Below are 21,402 nucleotides of genomic sequence, written 5' to 3'. Positions count from 1 at the left end.
CTCTCTCACAAAAGACCTATCTCCCTGTCTCCCACTCAAAGCCATCTTCTTAGGAGCTAAGTGTCAATGGTAAGATGAGAGCAAGGGTTAAGACAGATTCTCCAACGCAGTCTGACAGTCAGGTGCATATACTAGAGCAGCCACCGCCACTTTTTGAGGGTTATATGTTCTAAACCTTTCACAGTAGGAAGATTTGCTGTTGAGACATAAACAGCTTGCTGTATTCTGTTCAAGAAGAGAGGAAGGAGAAGGACGTAGCAGAGAATACATGAAAACATGCCTAAATATACAGTTCACTAAATTAAAAAGCAGCAACATATGAAATAAAGATAACACTCACGCTATTTAATGCATCCTGGATTTGCACTGCTGAATACCAGGCAAACTGCATTCTCTAGTGACTCGCCAAGTCCTGTAGCACAGCAGAACCCTGCAACCCCAGAGTCCTTGACATGCCACAACAGAACACAGTGCAGAGGCCACAGATAAGTTCCCCTGCCAACACAGAGAGCCTCCAGGCCCTGCACAGCCCAGGGGTAGAAGTGAAACTGCACTAGTGGTACCCAGACTGACTTTAAGGGAGTGGGAACTTCCACATACAACTGCCGGATCTAAACTAACAAAGCAAGACTTTTGAGTAACTCCAGCTGCCTCCAAATCCAGGGCTCACTCTTGCAGGAGGTGGAACTGTTTCCACTGGATGTAGTTCTATAATAGACTTGCAGCTCTGACTCAGTGGGGGGGTCCCATGCTTGTGACCTGGGATCAGCAAAGACAGGGCAATAAGGAATGATGAGAGCAGGTTTGCTACCTTTTGTGATGAGAAGATTAGCAAGGTTTGCTTTCTTTTCAGGTCCTCAAGCATGTTCCACATAATGAAGCACAGTCACTACATCTCCCGATTTGGCAGCAAGCTCGGTTTACAACGCGTCGGGATGTATGAGAACGGAATCATATTTAACAATAACCCAGATACCTGGAAAGCAGTTCGACCTTTCTTTATGAAAGGTAAGCTGGTGTTGCTACGTTCTTGCGTTTGGTGTATGAATATGCCATTTTTAAAACCATATTTAAAATTTTGCTGTTTTATTGGTTTCATATGATACTGCTAAGAAAGACTTTATACACTTACCATACATTAGACATTGTGCCAAGCACCTGATGACTCAATCCCACACCAACCTCATGGGGTAACTACTTTGACCACCTGCATTGTGCGGATGAGAGAAATGAGGTATACATGGGTCCTGTAACTTGCCCCCAAATCCCACCATTATAAAGGGGGGTCTCTGGGTACATACAGCCCAGAGCCTACATTTATAGCCCCAGCATCGAGCCACACAGTAAATTCATGAGCAGGAAGAACAGATGGACTTATGTCACCCACACTAATCCATGTGTTTTCTGAATCACTGACTGCTGGTGCAGACATTTTTGGGGAGAAAACAACTTGTGAGCGAAATTCGTGAATGTTAGTGCATGGAAAGGGGTGTAAGTGTGGCCCATTCAGTCTCTGAGTTTTGCTTGTTTGTTTTTCTTGTTTTTGTTTTTTGGTACTGGGTATTCAACTCAGGTCCTTGCACCTGCAAGGCAGGCCGCCGAACCACTGAGCTAAATCCCTGGCCCCCAGCCTCTGAGTTTATATTTGAGGAAATAATGTCCTACAGAGGTTGTGACTTTCACTCGGGCAGCACAGCAAATAACCGAGGAGCAGACCCAATTCCATGCCTCCTTATCTAGGGATTTTCAGCCTTTTCGGCATCACACTGGAGATGATGATGTTGGGAACAAACAAGTCAACCTCTGAGGTTAAGTCAAGCACTAGAAAGATAACTGTGGCCTGGAGAGCCTGTCGGTGATGGAGTCTGCAGCTAGCTGGGTTTTAGGCTGACCCTGTCCCATCAGAATTCTTCCCTTCATCCGCCTCCACAGTGAGCCCAGATGCCTCCTGCATGCCCGTTCACACAGGTGGGAGCCGTGCCTCTGTGTGTGTGCCCGCCACGTGTGGATCTCACCCCACAGAAGTGTCCACCGCCAGGACTCAGCTCCACTCTTACGGACCCCAGTGGCTTCATTCCCTGTGGCTGCGGTAACAAACGGTATACACTAAGCAGCTACAGATGACATGTTTGCGATCTTGCACTTCTGCAGATCAGAAGTCAACCATGGGTCACACGTGCCCAGGTCAAGGTGCTCACGAGGCTGTTCTGGAGGCTCTGGTGGGAAGCCTTCTCCTCGCTGCTCCCAGCTTACAGAAGCTACCTGCATTCTGTGGGAGAGGCGCAGTCAGTGCCTGCCCAAGTCATATCTCTCTGGTGCTCCCTCGGTTGTATCACCACATCTCTCTCTGATCTTGACCTCAGTGAAGAGTGTTTCTGTACTTGTGAGGACTCACAGTTTCGTTCTGGCCCACCCTGAGGATCCACACTGCTGTCATTATATCAAGATCTTTCACCTTCATCACCTCTGCCAAGTTCTTGTCTCCATGCAACATATGCACAGTAGCTTGAGAATTACAACCCAGACAGCACGGGAGACCAATTTGTCTGCCTACTACTTGTGCTGCGGCAGATCAATCTCCCCACTCCTTAGGGAACTGCAGAATGGATCTGTGGAAACAGTATAGGAACCAGGCTTCCAGGTTGTGGAACAAATCCCAAGATGGCCCCTAACTAGATATGCAAACTGGGCTATTCACTTGAACTCTTTTCACTTTCGTTACTTGCTCCAGAGAAGATACATCTCACAGAAACAGCACTGTATTCTTATGTGAACAACAAATGATACAATGCTATAAGACCCCATGGCATGCAAACTTTGACATGTGACCCTGGTTTATTTGGAATATGTGAACTAGTATTTAGGAGTAGTTCACGTTCACATCCACATATACCCTCTACCCAGCCTTGCAAGAGTTGTTCCAATCTCTACACTCATACATTTGTTTAACAAGCCATGTTGCCATCATTCAACAGGCACCAAGAATACAGTGACAAGGAACACACGGACCCTGGAAGGTTCAGGCCTATCCAGCACTAAATGATGGCCCAGGCACTATAACGCTGGAGGGATGCACAGAGCTGCACGGCAGACAAATGGGCCACGTAAAGCCCCTGAGGCATCAGGGAAAGTTTAAGGAAGACATGCTAGAGGTATAGCATAGGTGATTCAAAAGCAGAGGATACATCAACATGACAGGTCAGGGACCTGTACCAACATACACGGGAGGAGCCGAGGGGAGGGCAGCACGTCACCAAAGACTCTGCTAAGGCGAGGAGTGGAGCTTATTCAAGAGTTGTGAGGCCTTTCTGAAGAGTTTCAGCAGAGTGACACGAACTGTGTGTCTCAGAAAACCTCCTCTTATCTGAGTGCATGGCAGCTGAGGGCCTGGTGGGTTGAAAGGGACCCTGGTTGTCAGTGGTGAGGAGCCATGAGCTCCTGCGGTGACACGGGGCAGATGGAGCGAGGGAGGCCTCAGGTGTAAGAATCAGTAAAAGAGCTGGGCCTACAGTACTTGGATACTAATCAAAACATTCCTGTGAACTTTTTAGATTAACTCTATATATGCTACATCACATTTTCTAATAAAAATGCTGCAGAACTGGACTGAAATGAAATGCCAATAGAAGGCTGATCGCTTACTGAATGTTCACTCGGTGCCTGATAAGTTTATAATCAATGAGAATTCTAAACATTTCTCATGATAGAGCACTAGCCACTGTCCAGGTGCTCCAGACAGAACAACTGGGTGGTTGGTCGGGTTCACTAATCTACCTACGTTGTTCATTCAGTCTTCTACTTCGCACTTCATTACTTTGTATCGAGGGGCCCTGTGTTTCACTCGTTTGAAGTACGATGCTAAGAAGCAGTTTTCACTGTCATACAGAGCACTCTGTTTGGCGGGGGAGACTGCAGGGCCAGCAACAAATTGCTTAGCACGCCACTGTTTGAGTAAAAGAAATCTGGAAGTAAGCTGAAGAGAAATGAAAATTAAAAGAAGATCACCTTAGGCCCTTTGCAAGACTAGTATTTTATACCTTCAGCAGACCAAGCTGAAGGACCTTAATTCAAATAAAAAGAACCAATTTTGATAGCTACTTAGGTGATAATATACTGCCAGCTGTGGAAACATAAAATAACTATGATCTTCGCCAAATTCAAACTGTCTTTAAGGGAAACGTATACCATAAATATCTTTAAAAATCACTGATTTCTGACTATGATCACAAGTACCAAACATTTCATCTACAATCTCACAAATGATTTGCCAGAGCAGGAAGAAAAGTTTAAATTTCAAATAGTGCCTTTAAAACAATCTTCATCCATTGATTCATATATGTTTAACCATAAAAGGAAGGATGTATTAGTAGAAAATTAGGAAAAGACAGAAAATTAAACAACATAAAAAATTCCACTCTTTTCTTTGAAGCAAAATTGTGAACAATTAAACTCCAAAGAGAAAGAGCTGAAACTGTGAGGTGGTGCGCGCCCTGGAGCGCTGCACATGGCTGATTCTCCTGTGTGTCCTTCAGCTCTCACAGGCCCTGGCCTTGTGCGCATGGTGGCAGTCTGTGCTGAGTCCATCATAAAACACCTGGACAACTTGGAGGAGGTCACCTACTCATCAGGCAACATGGACGTGCTGACCCTCATGCGATGCATCATGCTGGACACCACCAACACGCTCTACCTAGGGATGCCCCTTGACGGTACCTATGTTTCCATTCTTATGACTAGACATCCTGCCCTTTATTAAACAAGGCAAAGAGGGCAACAGTCAGCTAACGGGGACACACACTGTCACACTGCTCTTGACTAAACATTTCTAATTATCCTGAAGGCATTTCCCCTAGTGTGTTTGCCTTGTTCTTTTCTAAGCTGTAAACTTCTATAATGTGGGGTTCTCTTTCATTTGTATCTCTCGTCATTGCTCTAGGAAACTGGCTTCTCTCCCAGTCAAACCTTATTGGTCTAGCTGGTCATAAAGATATCTTACCTCAGCAACACGGACGCATTTAACCCAGCCATGTTCAACCTCTGGCCTAGTAATTTTTTCCTGTTTTCCTTGAGTAAAGAGGAATTGTCTTGGGCTACACATCAATTAATAATATAGTTAATGTATATAAGTAACAAAATTTCCTTTAAAAATCATTTTAACACTTTCAAAAAGAGAGCCGAAAGGAAAAGAAGCCTGACACCATTTCCCACTGTTCCCATGGGCATGACGTAAAAATGACCACATATGTTTATACGTGTACTCACATCCTTCCGCAGATCTACTACATGTGAAAACTTGATTTTCTCTGGATGGTAAAAATGGTAGCAGTGGTAGTAATGCTGCTGCGGATATAAATGATGATGACAGCTGCTGGTAATTTCGTATCCACCGTGTAAAAAGACTTTGAAAATTTCTTTTATGCATGCCTGTCATTTAACATTTGCATGGACAGGATGTCTCATTCTCCTCACTGTGTTGCAGGAATGAATATTAGAACATATGCATGCAGGGTGGGGAATTTAGCTCACTGGTTCCACCACATACTTCGCAAGCACAAGGTCATGAGTTCAATTCCAGGTACCACAAAACAACAACAACAACAACAAATATATATATAATATCCATGTATTTATAAAATACATATGTATTATATATTTATAGTGACAAGGAGCTTACATTCTAGTGGGGATATGGACACAAAACAAGTAAATGTTAAAAATATATGTAGTACACAACTCTCAGTACCTTGAAATAAACAGAAAACAGGGTTAAGAGCACAGAAAGCAAAGGGGACAACAGGAGGGGGTCTGTCTGATGCAGAGAGGCAGGTCAGGCAAGGCCTCTGCAGACAGGACATTTGCACGTGGCCTGAATGAAGTGAGGCCCTGAGCCATGTGCAGACCCAAAGGGAGAATATTTCAGGTAGAAGAACACTGCACAGATTTAAACTCTTCTCAAGCCAGCTGAGTCCTAACACACACTGCCCGATTCACCACGTTTAGATAAACAGACACACCAGAAGCCCTTCCTTTCTCATGCCTAATGCCCTGTCTTGTCTCCACCACTCTGACCAGCCCGTACAGGTGCTGTACTTAAACTGTACCTGACTGGCCCTTGGCAAAAGCCTCCATTCACTCTGACAATTTCCAGTCACACCTTCTCACCTGATCTCCTACTAACCTGTTCTACATATACCTCTGCTCATGCAGGCAGAAACATGACACCGTGGCCTCACTCCTTGGTTCCCCCACAAGCCTCTATCATTAGGAAGGATCCTATGAAAACACTGCTCTGTTATCCTGAGGGTTCAGACTCTGATGCCAGAGAACCTGTTATAACCCCTACGGGGTTCTGCTAATTTCCCTTTATGCTGAGTACTTGTTAAATTCTTGCCTATGGGATTCGATGAGACAAAGAGGAAGGACACTGCCCTGAGATCAGACGGAACCGGGCTCCAGTCTGAGAGCCTATCTGACACACTGGCTGTATGGTGAAGCTCAGGTTTCTTAACCTCAATGAATTGCAGTTTCTTCACATGCAAACTGAGGAAGACACTAAAACTCCCAGGGTGAGATTATAAAGACTAAACTGAAAAATCTCTTTTGTAAAGTACCCAGCACAGTGAGAGTTCAAAACAAATACTGGTACCTTCCCATTTGTATACAACATGATATAATTTTTTAAATAGCAAAGGTTTTCTTTTCTCTAATGTTCAATTTAATTTAAAAGCAATCAGTCATTGCTGAATATGCATGAAGCTCTGGAAAAGATACGGAAGAAATTAAGATGAATTCTAAAGTCTACACAAATATAAATAACTATGGAAGCTATGTGATAGGGCTACAAGACACAGAGTAAAGGACTATGAAGTGGTAATATAATGAGGAGTTATTAATGAGGTGTATAATCCCAGGGAACGGTCCACTTAGTACTGGCTCTGCTTACCCAACATCAAATACAGTGATCGTTTTGGGCCTAACAAGCTCAGTTTTTTGCTCTCCCAGTTTCTACAATCATGGCCACGGCAGCATCAATTACCAGTGCCCTTTGTCCATAAAAACAGGAGAAAGCTGCGGTTCCGAGGACGTATGAGAGATTTATGGCTGTCTCGAACACAAATTTGAAAAGTGGCAACTCGGGTTTACTTGGCCCAATTACATGTCAAAGGAGTAACTTAGTGCTCAGAATGTCTAGTGGCGTTCAGGTGCACAAATCACCACTGGTGATGGAGCTGGGTGTGCTCAGCTCAGAAGACCACACTGGTCAAAGAACCTACGCGGTATGTTGGAGGCTCACAGTTCTTTTCAGGCTCACATTTCATTCACTGGCTCTGTTTTTGTTTTTGCTTTCTAGAAATTGCCATCGTGAGGAAAATCCAGGGTTATTTTGATGCATGGCAAACTCTCATTATCAAGCCAAACATCTTCTTTAAGATCTCTTGGCTCTACAAAAAGTATGAAAAGCCTGTGTAAGTAGCACACGTCTGAACAATGCATGAGTGCAACTGGACTGGGTTTTGTGTGTCTGTGCTGTTGTTGGCCTCTGGGAAGACTTATGTTCTCCACAGAGCTCTAATGCTTTCGCTGCTGATGAAACACTTAGAGCAATGTGGTGGCTCCTGGCCAGACAGCTTCACAGCAAGGAGCGCAGTGTGTGGTCTGAGAGCTCATCTCCAGAATGAGGTCACTGCTATCTATTTTCAGCTGAAGAGAAGGGTTGCCTAATCCTGTTGTTAATGTTTAGCAAAGCTTTCTTGGCCTATGTAGGAAATTGGAAAAATATAATCAATTTATAATTATGTTGCTTTAACAATATGAAAAACTGACGAGTTCTAAATTATATTCAAAGTGAATATAATGAACTCCAATAAAAAGTGTGGGGGTTTTGCTATATATCTTGTGATTTGGGGGTCCCGAAGCTATCATTAAATAGCTTTGTTTAGTCTGAGACTAGTCCAATAGAAAACTGGACAAATGACCAATAGCCTACAGAATAACTAGAAGGTCTTATGCATGTAAGGAGCCACTAAACACTGCCCTCTAATTATCAGTGGAAAGCTCTTGGGATCCTGAGGCAGAACATCGTGGTTTGCATCTTATCTCCATCACTGAGAAATGAATGGTTTTGGGAAATCATTTCAAGTAAAATGTAACGCACATTCCAGAGTGGGGGCACAGGTTAAAGAGATCATGTATATAGAGCAAGTGGCTTAGAGCACAGCACAAAATCGCCACCATGTTCACAGTGTCCCTGTGTTCATATCTTCCCACAAGGGTCCCTTGGCCATCTTAAATTCTCCACCTCTAAAAGGTCCCAAAGTTATCTGAAATCCCACTTTATCCTTTTTGTGGATTTTGAAATTCAGAACTATTAGTCTCTAGGGAGGAATCCAACTTCACATTGCTTTGCACAGTCTGTGGTTGGTATAGGCAGATAGATAATCTGGATATTAGTTCTTTATACACGTAATTTTGTTCCCACAGAGTCTGTTTTGCCTTGAATCATTTAGAAAAGAGGATTATCTATTTATTTGATTAGGTTTGTTTGTGGTGGCAGCACCAGTGGTCTGAAGAGTCAAATTACCTATTTCTTGGTCATTAGGTTAGCTTTGATCCTGGGGATGGGCCCATCCAAACTTATCACACAAGACTGTAGAAATCAGCTCAGCAACTTTCAGTCTATATGTGACATTTGACAATGGTTAGGGTACTCATTTATATCTCCTCTGCTCTAGAGTAGTAAAACCAAGAGAAATCTTTTAATCCCACCCCACTATTCCCTTTCAATAATGCCAATACTTAAAAAAATATATTTTGAACAGGATACCTGCCTCAACTATTCAATTTTTAAGCATTTTGCCTCTTTCAATTCAAATGTAACAGTGCTGTACTCTTTCTCTTTTAGCAATCTCAAGACTTTTCAGCCACCTAAACCTTAAATAGGTGTTTGTAGAGTGAGCCATCACTGTCTCAGTGAAAAAATGTACTCAGAATTCAAATAAGCCAACTCAAATGCAACCTGTAATAGATGTTTAGAGGTCAAAGCTTCCTATTCCCTGAAAACTGCTGTTGACTGCTGTTGACTGAATTCTCCCAGTTTTGAAGAGCATATGAATACAGAGCATGCATCTATGTAGTGTCAACTTCTCACTTGAACAGGAGCATTCACAGGCCACTGCTGCCCAATCTTGGATGGTAGCGCAGGGAGGAAGAATACTTAGTAGCGGCTGCAGTTCCATGGAAGAACTTTAGGATTCAGAGTCTAAAGCGATTCTGGGGCCAATACTCAGGTAGAAATGCTACCAACACTCTATGCCTATGGGAAAGGAGGAACACATCCCAGCAGCTGAGTGAATATCTGCCCTTCTTATGTACATTACAAATTGCTCAAAAAACATTTAGCTGAATACCTGAATGGAGAGATGAGTGAATGAATGTCAATACATTTTTGGCTAACACCAGCAGAGTTGTGAGTGTGTGTGTTTAGGCAGTCATAGAGATACACAATACACTAACCTTGTTTACCGATACATAATTACTATACCGACTGAAAAAAATCTCTCTCAAAATATTTAAATACCTTCCTTATGATGCCCCAAGAAACTTTAAACCTCAAGTGGGACAGCTGCGACACTGCTTAAATACTCTTTACTTACTTTTCCCACTATCTGCAGTGAGCATTAAGACTATTTATACCGACAACATGCAGAGAGTATTTAAATGTATAGGTGAAAATGCAAACAGGAATGTGTGAGAAAGATTTATTATATGTTTAATGTCATACAGAACAGTTTCTCCTGGGAAAATATAAGTGAACATATACACTTAAGGATAGAAAGAAGAATAACAATTTGGATCTGAAGATGATGTCACTGTCTGTTGGGTCTGATCCGTTCACTTGGAAAGATGCACAAGGCTCACAGGCCAAAAGCAGAAGAGAAGGACCTGGGCTACAACCTTACTGTCTGTCCAAGGGGCTTTTCCTGAGATTGCATTGTCCCAATGCGTAATATACTTGTGCAGGCAAGCACTGTCTCAACAAATACTTACCTAGTACAGAAGTCATACATGACTAAGTGTCATTAACATCAGAGATACTCATTTCACTAAAATTCATTGTCTAGAACAAGAACCTCAAACTTGTCTGTGTGCAGTGTGCATACCTGTAATCCCTGCTACTCAGGAGGCTGAGGCAGAGCTGCAAGTCCAAGGCCAGCCAGGGCAACTTAGTGAGACTCTGTCTGAAAAGAAAAAAGTGAAAAGGAGTAGAGATGTAGCTCAGTCGTAAAATGCCCTTGGTTTAAATCCCAATCACCCAATAAACACACACACACACACACACACACACACACACACACACACTCACAAACCTACAATCTCAATAGCCTTCGGGGACATGCAAATCAACTTTTGCTTATGTGTGGCTGTAAAAAAAACAGAAAATGAAAGTGTTTGTGGTGAAATGAATAGCATATGCTCCAAAGCAAAACATGTGTTTTTAAATGAAAGACTGTACGGGTCGTGTCATTACAAAACATGGTTGGATTTGGCCTTTGGTATGAGCTTTTAACTGTAAAGGCACAGCTCTGATTTTGCTACCAGTACTTGGAAATCTCACTTAACTCTGGTACCTTAACATGAAGTACAGTATAAGTGTATTTGTGAAGGCATGAAATACAAATTCATCTGCCTATGAACACCCATGGCTTCAATTAGAGCAGAATAGTTCACTGATAAAGAGAAAATGAGTCTGTTTTACTATCTGTCTAAACTGAATATAAGACTGCATTTTGACTTTTTTTCCTCCAGGAAGGATCTGAAAGATGCCATCAATAATTTGGTAGAAGAAAAAAGACACAAGGTTTGCACAGCAGAGAAACTGGAAGAGTGTATGGATTTTTCCACGGAGCTGATTTTTGCTGAGGTGCTGACCAGAACTAAACAGTTCCCCGACCAACATATTAATGACCACCTGTGTATAGGGGAGCAAGATCTCCTTTTAAAATTGCTACATATTTCTCTTTTCAAGTATTTCCTTTAGCACTCATACAAATAGCAGTAAAAATTCTAGTAAGACTGAATTGGAAGAGTGAAACTCTTCAGTATCACAACACAAAATAGGAGAGCAGGAAATGGAGAGACCAAAAATACTAATCATTGTCATCCCTCAATAGCCACAGGGCATAGGTTCCAGAACTCTCCCCAGAAACTAAAGCGCAAGGATGCTCAAGTCCCTTGCACAAAGTGGCACCATATATGATGTGACCTGTGCATGTCCTCAGCATACTTTAATCTCAGCAAATGTAAAATGCTGCTTTACTACACTGCGTAGGTAAAAATGATGAGCAAAAGAGTTATTCATGCTCGGTATACCCAGTTTTTAAAAATATTTTCCAGGTCCAGTTGGTTCAATCCATGGATGTGGAACCCAAGGATGTTAAGGACCAACTGGATGTAGATAACTGGCTAAATCCTGCATATTTCAGCTCAAGATTGTCAAGTAACATGTTCATATTCAATGAGAGACACATAATTTCATTGTGTTGAGGGTGTTGATCATCATCTTTTGAGCGTCACTACCATTTATTTTGGACACTTCGACTCAGTTGCCCAAATGTTTCCCTCTTTCAATTGCTCAGAAACGTGGAGAACTCACAAGAGAGAACGTGAACCAGTGCATACTGGAGATGCTCATCGCAGCGCCTGACACCATGTCTATCACCGTGTACTTCATGCTGTTTCTCATTGCAGAGCACCCTAAGGTTGAAGAGGCAATCATGAAGGAAATCCAGGCTGTTGTTGGTAAGAGTTTATCAACTCAACAGCAGCGCTTAAAAACTAAGTCTGAACATCACCTCTTTTGTCCCAAGAATCTGATGTCAAATACAGAATTGTTCATTATTCACTTAGAGAAAAATAAAGCAGATTGTTGTCACACTGACTATGCCATATAGGTTGAAAGACAGTTCTGTTTATTTTGCTTATAAAAATAAGCCGTGCTCATTGAACAACTTCAACTATCATGAGCCATACAAAGCAGAGTGACATGCCCCAGTGCTTTCCACTGTCCTCCTAGCCTCAGTCCCACCACAGGGGTAACCATGCTCAATGTGTGCTGTGCATCCACAGGATCATTTCCTTCGCGCACACAAACACAGATGGGCGGGTTTGTCTGTCTTAAAAGAAGGTGGGATCGTGTCCAATGTTCTGCCGGCATGATCAGTCACAGTAGGCTTTTGTGCAGGCACCAGCAAAACAGCTGTCATTGATAGTAGTGCTTCTAGGTTAGAAGCAGCCAGATCACAAATCAACTTCGAGGTGGTGGCAGCAGGAGGAGGAAAGAGTAACAGCCAAAACAGGTGAGGGATGGGTTTCCTTCTTTGCTCCAGTCCAGGGATGCTGCCCCCTCATCTGCTCGGGAGTTGGCCTCACATCTTTCATGTCCCCCTTCTCACAGCCCTCTGCTTCAGCATCGCCCCATGCCAACTCCTCAGAGAAACATGGCCCCAGTCAGAAGATATCAGACTTGCCTTTGGGGAGAGCACAGAAGTCCATAGAAGGCTTTTTTGGGGGGGGGCTTTTTTTCTGTCCCCTCCCCTCCCCTTCCCCTTTGGCTTTGTTTTTCAGGGCTCAAGCTTAAACCAAGGATCATCATACGGAGCTGGATCTCAAGCTCTTTTGTTTTTCATTTAACACAATGTCTCACTAAGTCACTAAGTTACCTATGCAGGGTTTGACCTTGTGAACCTCCTTGAGGGCTCCAATTACAGTCCAGCCTTGTGCCATGCCGTTTGTATTTCTTGAGGTTCCCAAGATGCTTCAGCAGACCCCTGAATGATGGAGAAAGAGCAGAGCATTTGCACATGTCCATGCTCCTTCCGCGCTCAGCGGACAGATGAGGCCCCTGCACTTCAGCAAATGCCTTTTGTCATTTCGATCCTCTTCCCTTCTGCCTCCCACCCCACTTAGCCACTGCCCACCAGGTCCTCAGCATAAGAGCCCTGCATGGGCGGCAGGGCTCTTAGCCTTGGTACATTGCTCTGGCCACTCCAGACTTTCCTAGGGAGCCTAGTGGCATAGGAGACAGGGATGTCACAGGACCCTGGGTGGGTTCTAATTCTGCAAAAGCAGTGGCCCACTGAGGGTCGTCTGTGACTCTGCCATGGCTGTACTAATCCAATCTTCTTCACTGACATCAACCCAGCCTTAAGAAGAGATGCCCATTCAAACCAAGCATTCCCAGACCCATTTCTGATTTTTCATGAAATTTCAGCTTATCTGTGAAGTCCTCCAGGTTTGAAGATAACTAACTTCATATCTGAATTTCAGTAAGAATCTGTGTAGCTCACATATAGCATACTTGCTTGTGGTTGCCAGGATGCATCAGAAGTATTGACACGATTTCTTCTTCAACCAAGAACTGTTCTGTGAAAGATACAGGAACATCATGCCCACCAGATGTGGAAACTAACGTTACTTTTCTTTTCATTTGTGTCCCCAGGAGAAAGAGACATACAGATTGATGATATGCAGAAATTAAAAGTGGTGGAAAACTTCATCTATGAGAGCATGCGATACCAGCCGGTGGTGGCCTTGGTCATGCGCAAAGCCTTAGAAGATGATGTCATTGACGGCTACCCAGTGAAAAAAGGAACTAACATTATCCTGAATATTGGAAGAATGCATAGACTGGAGTTTTTCCCTAAGCCCAATGAATTTACTCTTGAAAACTTTGAGAAGAATGTAAGAGCCCTTCCTTTAAATCCACTGTGCTACTCTTGACAATATGCGGTGTTAAATCCATTCTGGTTTACTGTGTTTCTACCTATACCTTGAATCTTTTACTGTTTCCCCTGTGCCAACTCCTCCTCCTTTCCCTCACCTGCAACATGGCAGCATATTTGGCACTGCAGACAGGACGATGGGTCTCCAGCTCTTGGACATATCTAAATGGTGGCAATTCACTGGGTAAAAAGTGAAAAATCCAGGCTGTTTTTGATTATGAGGTCAGTTTCACTGAACCTAGGCAATTTGCTTTTCCTTTAAGGAATCACTTTGTTATCATCAGATGTAACTGGAAGACCATTTTAGTAAAGGAAATCCAATCTACTGTGTATGGGACTCAAATGAGACCAAAAGGTTGACTTTGTACACGCTGCCTTTGGTTCATGAAATGTCTCCACGTATGGTATGTCTCTTTCTAAATGGGACGAATGATTACAAGACATTCAGCTTTTGCTTTTTTTTTCCACTTAGTATTTTTATCTTTATTAGTTAATGTTTGCAGTATATAATAATCACATTCCTTATAGTGTGCTGCTACATGTTCATAACACATATTGTATTTACTTCCTCTTCCTCTCTCCTCCCTCCTAGCTTCATCTCATTTGCAAGCATTCTATCTCCTTGTTCGCTGTTATCTATCTTTTCTTTTGTTCTTTATCTGCTGACTTCTTATATGAGAAATCATATGATTTTCATGCTTGTATACCTGAGCTTTACTTAACAGTATAGTTCACGGTGCATCCATTTTCCTACGGATGATTCAAATGTATCTTTCTTATAGTAGAGTAGTACTGCACTGTGTATAAGGACCACATTCTTTACCCATTACTCCACAGATGGATATGTAGTTGGCTTCCAAGATTTAGCTATTACAAAACATGAACGCATGTATCACTGGAATATGATGTTTTTAACTCTTTCTGGAGGATACCAGGAATGGGAATAGCTCAGTTAAACAGAATTTCTATTTTTATTTCTTAGAGGAATTTCCATACTGATTTCCATAGTGGTTGTAGTACTTTATGTCCTAACAATGTACAGTATTCCCTCGAAAATAAGACTTACTGTAATTTTTTGCTCCTAAAGATACAATTAGGGTTATTTTCAGATGATGTCATATTTTCTCATTTACAGCAATCTGCATTTATTCATGTACAAATTTCTATGTTTGTTCATAAACCTAAAGTTACACTTATTCAAATAGAGTCCTGTCATCTTCTTCCAGAACATCATCACAACCTCCAAATCCTGAATTCTAGCCTGAACTTCTTGTGACTCCGTTTCCTACAGAACACAGGTCCCCATCTCATGGCCAGCAATGCAGCTCTCCTTACATGAACACTTCTTGTTCATGTAGCTTGCTGTAGCACAATGGCAACACAGCTGTCAATGATTTTATCCCATTAATTCTTCACCCAAATTATGATGCCTTGTGGGCTGGATTTACAGTTTCCATTAAATCCAGTGTTAAATGAAGACACAGACTGGCAGGAAAAATTGGCAGGAAAAATGATGACAGTTCAGAATGATGTCCCACACAAAAGAGAACAAAAGTTGCAGGTACCAAAGCTCAGAAAATTTTTCCCTATGTCACACAAGTACATGAAGTACGCCATTACAACACATAGTGTACTGAATTAAGAAGATTCATATTAAACCTAACCACATCCATTCATTAAGTGTGCACATGTTGTTCGTTGTGTCTGTGATCTACTTGGTCATTCAGCTATGTCTCCAGTTCACCTGTTCACATAGGGGTTTATCTCTCATGCAAAGGTGTCTGCTGGGGTATTCACAAATATTTAATTATAATTTATATTATCATTTAAGTATTGTCAATGTTTTATACTTCAATACATCTGTCATGTGTTGCAAATGACATACTAAATATATCCATCTGGCTGACAGTTTAAGTGAGGCTTATTTTGGGATTAGAAATTATATTAGAAGACAACTAAAAAAACGATGCTAAGGCATAATTTTCAGTTAGGTCTTATTCTGGGTAAATATGGTAGAATTGTACACTTTCCTAGCCTTGCCAGCACTTATTATTTGATTTGTTGACAATAGCCATTCTTTCTAGAGTAAGATGGAATCTCAGTATTACTTTAATTTACATTTCTCTAAAGGACATGTTGGGTTTTATTTATTTATTTATTTATTTATTTTGGTACCGGGGACTGAACAGGACCTTATGCTTGTGAAGCAGGCAGAACTACTGAGCTAAATCCTCAGTCCATGTTGACCATTTTTTAATACACTTATTGACCTTTTGTATTTCTCTTAAAAAGCATCTATTTATTAAAGTTGCTCACATTTGACTGGGTCTTTTATTTTAGGGGGCCAATTTTGACAGTTACTTAAATAATCTAGATATTAGTCCTCAGCGGTAGCGTAGCTAGTAAAATTTTTCCACTTCTGTAGCTTATCTCTTCACTTTGTTGGTTGTTTCTTTTGCTATGCAGCTTTTTAATTTGATATGATCCCATTTCTTGATTCTTGCTGTTATTTCTTGTGCAATTGGAGTTCTGTTCAGAAAATCTTTGCCTACACCCATGAACTCAAGAGTTTTGAGAACCTGCCTCCCAGTAGGTTCACTGTTTCTGTTTTAATATTTACATCTTTGACCCACTGTTTAGTACATGATGAAACATACAGGTCTAGATTCAATCTTCTATATGTGTATAGCTAGCTTTCCCAGCTCCATTTATTACAAACACTATCTTCCCTCCAGCATATCTTTCCGACCCTTTGTCAAAGATCAGATGGTTGAATGTGCCTGAGTTTGTTTCTGCATCCTCTGCTCTGTTCTACTGATTCACATCTGTTTTTGTGCCTGTACAATGCTGTCTTTATTTATTTATTTGAGTAGTGGGGATTGAACTTGGGACTTTGTACTTGTGAGGCAGATGGCAGAACCACTGAGCTAAATTCCTGGCCCTAGGGTTTTTTTGTTTTTGTTTTTTTTTATCATGAATGGATGTTGGATTTTGTCAGAGGCTTTTCCTGCATCTACTGAGATTATCATGTGAATTTTTTGTCCTTGCTTCCGTTTATGTGTTGTATTACATTTATTAATTTGTGTATGTTTGCATCCCTAGGATAAGCCTACTTGACTTATGATCTTTTCGATGAGTTGAATTCTCATTTTCAGTATCTGATTGAGAACTTTTATCCGATTGAGAACTGCTAGCTTCCAAGAAGAAACTGCTCAGTATGCCTTCCTTTTCCATTTCACTGAAGATTTTGAGGAAGATTGGTGTTAAACTTCCCCTGGAGTTCTTGTAGAATCAGTTGTGAATCCATTTTGATTCTGAGTTTTTCTTACTTTGTATGTTCCTTATTACTACCTTAATTTCATTGCCTTTTAGTGGATTATTCAGGCTTTTCATATCTTCTCTCATATCTTCTTTGCTTAACTTTGGTAACTTACATGTATCTAGGAACCTATTTCTTCTGTATTCTTCAATATATCAGAGTACAGTTTTTTTGAAGTAGTGAATTATAAGCTCTAAGTCTTAGTGTCCTTTGTAATTTTACCTTTTTCATTTCTTATTGCACTGATATAGGTGTTTTCTTTCTGCATTTTTTGTAAGACTTGTTAAGAGTCTGTCAATTTTGATTATTCTTTGAAAGAAACAACTCATTGATTCAATGATTCTTTGTATTGTTTTGTAGTCTTGATTTCATTAATCTCTGCTCTGATCTTTATAATTTATGTCCTTGTATTAACACTGGATTTGGATTTCTTTTGTTTATCTAGGACTTTGGGGATACATCATTCAGTTATTTATTTGGGCTTGCTCTGCTTTTCTGATGTGGGTATTTATAGTATAAACTTCCCTATTAGGCCTTTTTCAATTGTAATCAATAGATAGTACTATGTTGCTTTGGAACTATCCTTTCATTCTAGGAATTATCTAATTGCTTGGTTTCCACTGGTATCCATTGATTATTTATTGTTGAGTATATTGTTGAGGGCTAGGGATTTAGTGAAGTGGTTCCACCACGTGCCTTGCAAACTCAATGACTTGAATTTGATCCCCACCCCACCACATACCGAAAAAAAAAAAAAAGTTGAGCCTCCATGTGTCTGCATCGCTTCGATGGTTTCTTTTGCCACTGTATTCTAGTTTAATTAAGCTATGATCTGAAAATGTACATGGAATAATTTTGATTGTTTCATATTTACTGAAGCCTGCTTCATGTACTGGTCTATTTGGGAGAAAGTTTTGTTCTCTGCTACAGAGAAGAATGTGTATTCTCTTGTTGGGTGAAGCATTCTACAGTTATTAAATCCATTATTGGAAGGTATGGTTCAAAATTGGTATTTCTTTCTTGAAATCCTGTCTAGTTGGTATGTTTGTGATAGTGGGGTACTGAGGTTCCTCACTATAATTGTGTTGATGTCTATCTGATCTTTTATATCTAGTAGAATTTTTTATGACATTGCATGCTCTGGTGTTTGCTGTATATATGTTTATGACAGTTGTCTCTTCCTGTTGAATTGTTTCCTTAGCCACTATGTGGTGTCCTGTGCCTCTTCGGAACAGTTTTGGCTGGAAGCACACATTGTCTGCAATAGGATATCTACTTCTACTCATTTTCAGGCTCACATTACATGTAATACTGTTGTCTTTTCTCTGATTTTTAGTCTTTAAATTTCTTTTTGAATTAAATGTGTTTCTTGTACATAGCATAACATTCAGTTTCATAGTTTTATCCAGTCTGATGTTCTGTGTCTTTTGATTAGGAAGTGAATTCCATTCACAATGACAGTTATTACTGAAAGGTATTGACTTCTTCCTCTCATTACATTATTTTCCTCTATCTGATTTCTTTTTTCCCCTCTTCTGCTTAACAACTTACCACACCCAACACATTCATTTTGCTCCATTTTTGGACAGCATTCATTTTACTGTCTCTATCTAGAATATCCTTGAGTATTTTGGGGAGTGCTGTTTTGGTGGTCTTGAATTTTCAACTCTTTTATATCACTGATGAATATTAGGGATTTTGCCTCCATTATGTTGAAATTTAGGTGACAGAATTTTTAGGCCTAAGTGTCGTGTTTTTCCCGTCACCTCATTGTATATTCAGACTAGAAACACAATGTTAATCTACTATGCTAATTTAGCCTGTTTCTACAGAGGCAATCCAGATGATGCTATGTATACCAACAAAAATATATGAGCAACTATTATATGCCAGGGATACTGTGAACATGACAAAAACATGTGATGCTCATTGATTTTCAGCATGACCAAAAATAGTGTGACATGCCAGAAATCCACATGTCCTGCCTGCATTTGTCCATTTTCATCGGGTTATTTAGCATCTTATAAAAATAAACTTTGTCTTGGTGTCATACAACTGCCTGCTCTATAGAGCTGGCCTGGCTTCCCAACATTATTTATAATATGCTGATTTGCATCCCTTTACTGCAGCTCACTTACATCAAACACAAAAGTGGAAACTCTGAGTTGGGTCTGTACCACAAGAGGTAAATCTCTGGATAAGAAAAGGGCTTATTTCGTGTGACTCTTGTGTCTCAGTGAAGGAACAGCATGCACGGCTGAGACCCCTAAATTAGCTAAGTGTTGGGGCTGACCAATGTCTTCACAATGAATGAGACACTGTATCACAAGACTCTGGCCTTTCCAGTGTGGTAATTGTTTCATCAATTCTTTCTAGGTTCCTTACAGGTATTTTCAGCCCTTTGGCTTTGGGCCCCGTAGCTGTGCAGGAAAATACATAGCCATGGCAATGATGAAAGTCGTCCTGGTGACAATTCTGAAACGATTCCATGTGAAGACCTTGCAAGAAAGGTGTGTGGAAAGCATGCAGAAAATAAATGACTTGGCCACACATCCAAATGAGATGGATAACCTGCCGAAAATGATTTTTACCCCAAGAAATTCAAAGAAGTGACTCAAACACTAAGGAAGGCTGGTCGGTACCTAATCTGCAAAATATGTCATCAGTTCACATAGGAACCATCATTGTTCAGGTAGTGTCATCCTCATAGTGAACACTCCAGGCCCAAGATGTTACCTACACCTACCACCTATGGCACGTCAGCATGATGAGAACCTTCCTTCAACCTTCTACCCTTGTCCAAACCAGAGAACCCAGGTGCAAGAGAAAGGAGTTTGTGGGAGAAGTGGTCAGTGAACACAACGCAGCACTAAATGATCATCTCCACAACATGTGCAACTACACATGGGAAGGACAGGGCATCAGCAAAACCTATGCTGGATCCCCACTGTGCTCAGCAATGTCTGAGCAATTGGGGCCAAACATACCTGTTGGGGTGGATAAAGGAATTTCCACTTCTCTTTTAGTGGCCAGGATGGCAACAACAATCATGTCCATTGAATACTCAGAAATTCGGCATTTGACTTTTACAGAGAGTTATGCCAGTTACCACATACATGTCCACATGTGATCTTTCTGTGGTGAAAGTCAAGTCCCTTTAGTCTCTCAATTCATGCCTCAAACACTACCTACAAAAGTAGGTATAGATTTGGGTAACACAAGCAAACTTAGTGACAGCCAGAAAAAAACACGACTCGGACTCTATGCATTAGTGGAAAACAAAACACAATGTACTTCAAATTCAATAAAAATCCTTTTTTGTGTTTGCACTATTGTTTAGCTGTATTAGTGTGGCTGAGACATGGCTTTCAAGAGTGACATCACTCTTACATGGCCTCAGTGGTTTCAGGGAGGTACAGTCCTGTAAATCCATGTCTGCAGCTACAGTCCAGTATATTCTGCCTTCTAAGGAGTGCTGCTCTCTCTCTTATTATCCTTTCCCTTGACACTGTCTCCCACCCTTTCTTTCCATCGCCCCAAAAGTCACAGTTGAAAGATCAGTAGAACCCCTGTACATCATTTCTTAAATCCGACCTCTGATTTTTAGAGATTTAACAAGTATCTAATCCATTCAATCATTGTGTGTAGCCACGAATAAAATGGACACCTTGGAATTAGCTCTCTAGAAGGAGTCAATAAATGGGTTAATTTGAAAAAACCATTTTGCTTGTCTTTGTCATTCTGAGTGCATTTACTGTAAGTTACTTGAAAAATTGAAAAATGAAACCCATTTATTAATGTTTAAATGTTTCCACTGAGTCCCTGGGCACCACATCCCCTCTGAACACTCTCCTCAGCCTACTACTTAGCAGTAAGACAACAGCTGAGCAGAAAATGAGGTAAGCATTCTAAAACCTGAGCTCTGTCTCTCTTTTCCAAGTCATCTCCATCTCATCTCTGTATGCTCTCTTTGTAGTTACTGTCAAGATCAGTTCCAGATACAGTCTTGCTTATAGACACTCTCAAGTGATCTAGAAATCCAGTAAAGAACAGGCAAGTGTTATTCAAATTCAAGGAAGAGCACTGAGAAATAAGGAAATAATGAATTATTTAATTATGAATAAGATCTAGAAATACACAGAATATGCTGTGTACCTGAAGAGGTCTACAGTGAGGCCTAAAGTGTTTTCTAAGTCATTTAGAACCCTGAGAGAAAGGCCTGGACTTGAGAGGTGAGGACTCCAAGATAACCTAATTGAAGATTATTAATGAACAATTTACATTGCCTTTGGTTAGAGCTCC

At 41.0% G+C, this 21,402-nt stretch overlaps 1 protein-coding gene across 2 annotated transcripts in view; it reads left to right on the top strand.

Annotated features, from left to right (window-relative positions):
* LOC104872581 (aromatase) overlaps positions 1–20,348 on the top strand; it is a 31,781-nt gene extending 11,433 nt beyond the window's left edge. The window contains exons 3-9 of one of the 2 annotated variants that reach the window (XM_010638812.3): positions 854–1,008; positions 4,533–4,709; positions 7,352–7,466; positions 10,807–10,921; positions 11,637–11,799; positions 13,499–13,740; positions 19,477–20,348. In XM_010638812.3, coding sequence (XP_010637114.1) covers positions 854–1,008; positions 4,533–4,709; positions 7,352–7,466; positions 10,807–10,921; positions 11,637–11,799; positions 13,499–13,740; positions 19,477–19,713 — 1,204 coding nt within the window. In that variant the 3' untranslated portion in view covers positions 19,714–20,348. The remainder of the gene's footprint in view (positions 1–853; positions 1,009–4,532; positions 4,710–7,351; positions 7,467–10,806; positions 10,922–11,636; positions 11,800–13,498; positions 13,741–19,476) is intronic. The other variant, XM_010638821.2, reaches the window with a different exon arrangement.
* Positions 20,349–21,402: the final 1,054 nt, after the last annotated feature.

Source organism: Fukomys damarensis, unplaced genomic scaffold (genome assembly GCF_012274545.1).
Source record: "Fukomys damarensis isolate Sample0158 unplaced genomic scaffold, DMR_v1.0_HiC HiC_scaffold_17, whole genome shotgun sequence".
Classification (NCBI taxonomy): domain Eukaryota; kingdom Metazoa; phylum Chordata; class Mammalia; order Rodentia; family Bathyergidae; genus Fukomys; species Fukomys damarensis.
Note: the sequence above shows the minus strand (reverse complement) of the source record. Positions and strands in the feature narration are given on the sequence as shown.